At 49.3% G+C, this 2,372-nt stretch overlaps 1 protein-coding gene across 1 annotated transcript in view; it reads right to left on the minus strand.

The window, feature by feature from the left end:
* Positions 1-338: 338 nt before the first annotated feature.
* The window catches only part of LOC308175074 (ephrin type-A receptor 4-like), a gene marked incomplete at both ends in the record, with an annotated part of 4,579 nt that continues 2,545 nt past the window's right edge, over positions 339-2,372 (minus strand). The window contains 2 exons of the mRNA XM_080550798.1: positions 339-693; positions 2,124-2,234. Coding sequence (XP_080406924.1) covers positions 339-693; positions 2,124-2,234 — 466 coding nt within the window. The remainder of the gene's footprint in view (positions 694-2,123; positions 2,235-2,372) is intronic.

Genomic DNA, 2,372 nt, shown 5'->3' on the forward strand with positions numbered 1-2,372 from the left:
TGTGTGCGCGTGGGTGTGTGTGTGTGTGTGTGCGTGTGTGTGTGAATGTGTGGGTGTGTACGAGAAAGAGTGAGATAGAGAGCGCGCGAGAGCAAAAGAGAGAGATTGAATAGAGAAAGTAACAGCCTGCTATTAAACTGTCTAGTCTAACCTTCAGTCTCCCTCTATTCTCTCTCTCTCTCTCATAAAACCTTCCACACCCCCAGACACAACGTTCAATCCCAGAGCCTTCAGCTCAGTGAGCTAACCCAGTCTTCAGAGGAGGTGAAATGACGCACCTTCGAACTTCTAGAAACATCTAAAACACCTAGAAACGGAAAAAGCCATCGGCGTCTTACCCTGACAAGTCCCGGCCGCCTCCTCGTATCCCTGGTGACAGACGCACCCGCCGATGGGAACCAGCCACTCCCCGTCCGCCCCGCAGTACATCTTGGGCTCCTCCCTCTCCTCCGACCGGTTGACGCACGACCCCCTGACCTCCACCAGAGAGGAGGTGTCGGCGCCGGTGACCGTGTCCGGGAAGGTTGCTAGGTTACGGACGGTGAAGGGGCAGGTCTTGTAGAAGACGCGGACGGAGACCAGGGCGATGCAGGCGCCCACGTCCTGGAAGGCCAGGTAGAAGCCCTTCCGGGTCGTGACCTTGACGTCGCGCACCTCCGTGTTCAGCTTCATGATGCGGTCGCCGATATCCACCTAGAACAGAATGGAATTTGCCCATTTTTTTATCCAAAGCGATTTACAATTACGAATTACAGGGACATCATTCCCCCTGGAGTAACTGAGGGCAATGTGCCTTACTCAAGGGCGGAACACTAGTGGTGGTGTTTCATTTGAAGTCACAACCTTCCGATCACCAGTCCAACTCACTATCCACTACTAGACCATCGCTACCCCACCTAGTCACAACCACAACACAATCATCTCTCTCATCTCATATCTAAAAGGATTTTATGGGGAATTGCACTCCGCTAAAAAGCTTTTTTCGGGAACCCGGGAGGGGGTTTCCGTCAATGACGCTAAAGGAAAATCCAGGCTTAAGTCTTGGGAGAGGTATCAAAAATAAACCTGGATTTGCCTTTGGCGACGTTGGTGGAATGCCCCCCACTAAATGTTTTAGTGAAGTGTAATTCCCCATAAAATCATTTTAGATATGAGATGAGAGAGATGATTGTGTTGTGGTTGTGACTAGGTGGGGTAGCGATGGTCTAGTGGATAGTGAGTTTTTCGTGAAGTTCCTCACGAAATCATTTTGAATGTTTTTTTGGCATTGAGTCATATTGGTAGCATGAGTCAGACTAGGCTGGGCCTTGAGTTTTTCCTGGTGGTGGTCTTTTCTAAGACGACTTACAGAAACTCTGTCATCCCTATTGCGATATCCATCTGAAACAACACGGCCCAACACACTTCTGAACGCAGCTTTCCACATCTGTTCTTATTTATTCGTGAAATCGCTTTGTGTTTTTATGTAATTTCATGTGAGTCTTTCATGGTGTGTGTTTTTATGTTGTTTGCGAGCCCCCTAACCCAAGACAATCTTCTATCATTATGTGTCATTATGTGACAATAAAGTTCTTTTGAATCTTGAATCTTGAAGGGTTCGGAGGGAAAATAACTCATAGCCCTGGCCGCCATGACCGCTGTACGACCAAAAGACAACCTTAAAGGACCGTGGGAGGGTGAGACCCATCCTACCTTAACTCGTAAACCAAGATGTCGGGGGGGGGGGGGGGGGGGGGAGAGAGAGAGACAGAGAAGGGTAGAGAGAGAGAGAGAGAGGTAGAGAGAGAGACAGAGAAGGGTAGAGAGAGAGAGAGGTAGAGAGAGAGAGACAGAGAAGGGTAGAGAGAGAGAGAGAGGTAGAGAGAGAGAGATAGAGAGAGAGAGACAGAGAAGGCTAGAGAGTGAGAGAGGTAGAGAGAGAGACAGAGAAGGGTAGAGAGAGAGGGAGAGACAGAGAAGGGTAGAGAGTGAGAGGTAGAGAGAGAGACAGAGAAGGGTAGAGAGAGAGAGAGGTAGAGAGAGAGACAGACAAGGGTAGAGAGAGAGAGAGGTAGAGGAGAGAGAGAGAGAGAGAGAGAGAGAGAGAGAGAGAGAGAGAGAGAGAGAGGTGAGACGTGTTCTACCTGTGTGAAGCTCTCGTCCGCAGCCACGGTGTCTATCTTGAGGAAGCTGCTCTCTCTGATGTAACTCTCCCTGTCGCTGTTGGACTCGTAGTAGTACAGGTTGAACGTCTCCTAGGATGGAGAGAACGAGAAAGAAGAGAGTGAGAACATTGCATTACACAACAACATAACCATGTATTAATCAGCCCCACATGCCGAATAACAGATTAAACTGTTAGTATCGAGGGGTAGGGTTCGAGAGGCCGGTGG

Source organism: Nansenia antarctica (genome assembly GCF_963989245.1).
Source record: "Nansenia antarctica genome assembly, contig: SCAFFOLD_881, whole genome shotgun sequence".
NCBI classification, from domain to species: Eukaryota; Metazoa; Chordata; class Actinopteri; order Argentiniformes; family Microstomatidae; genus Nansenia; species Nansenia antarctica.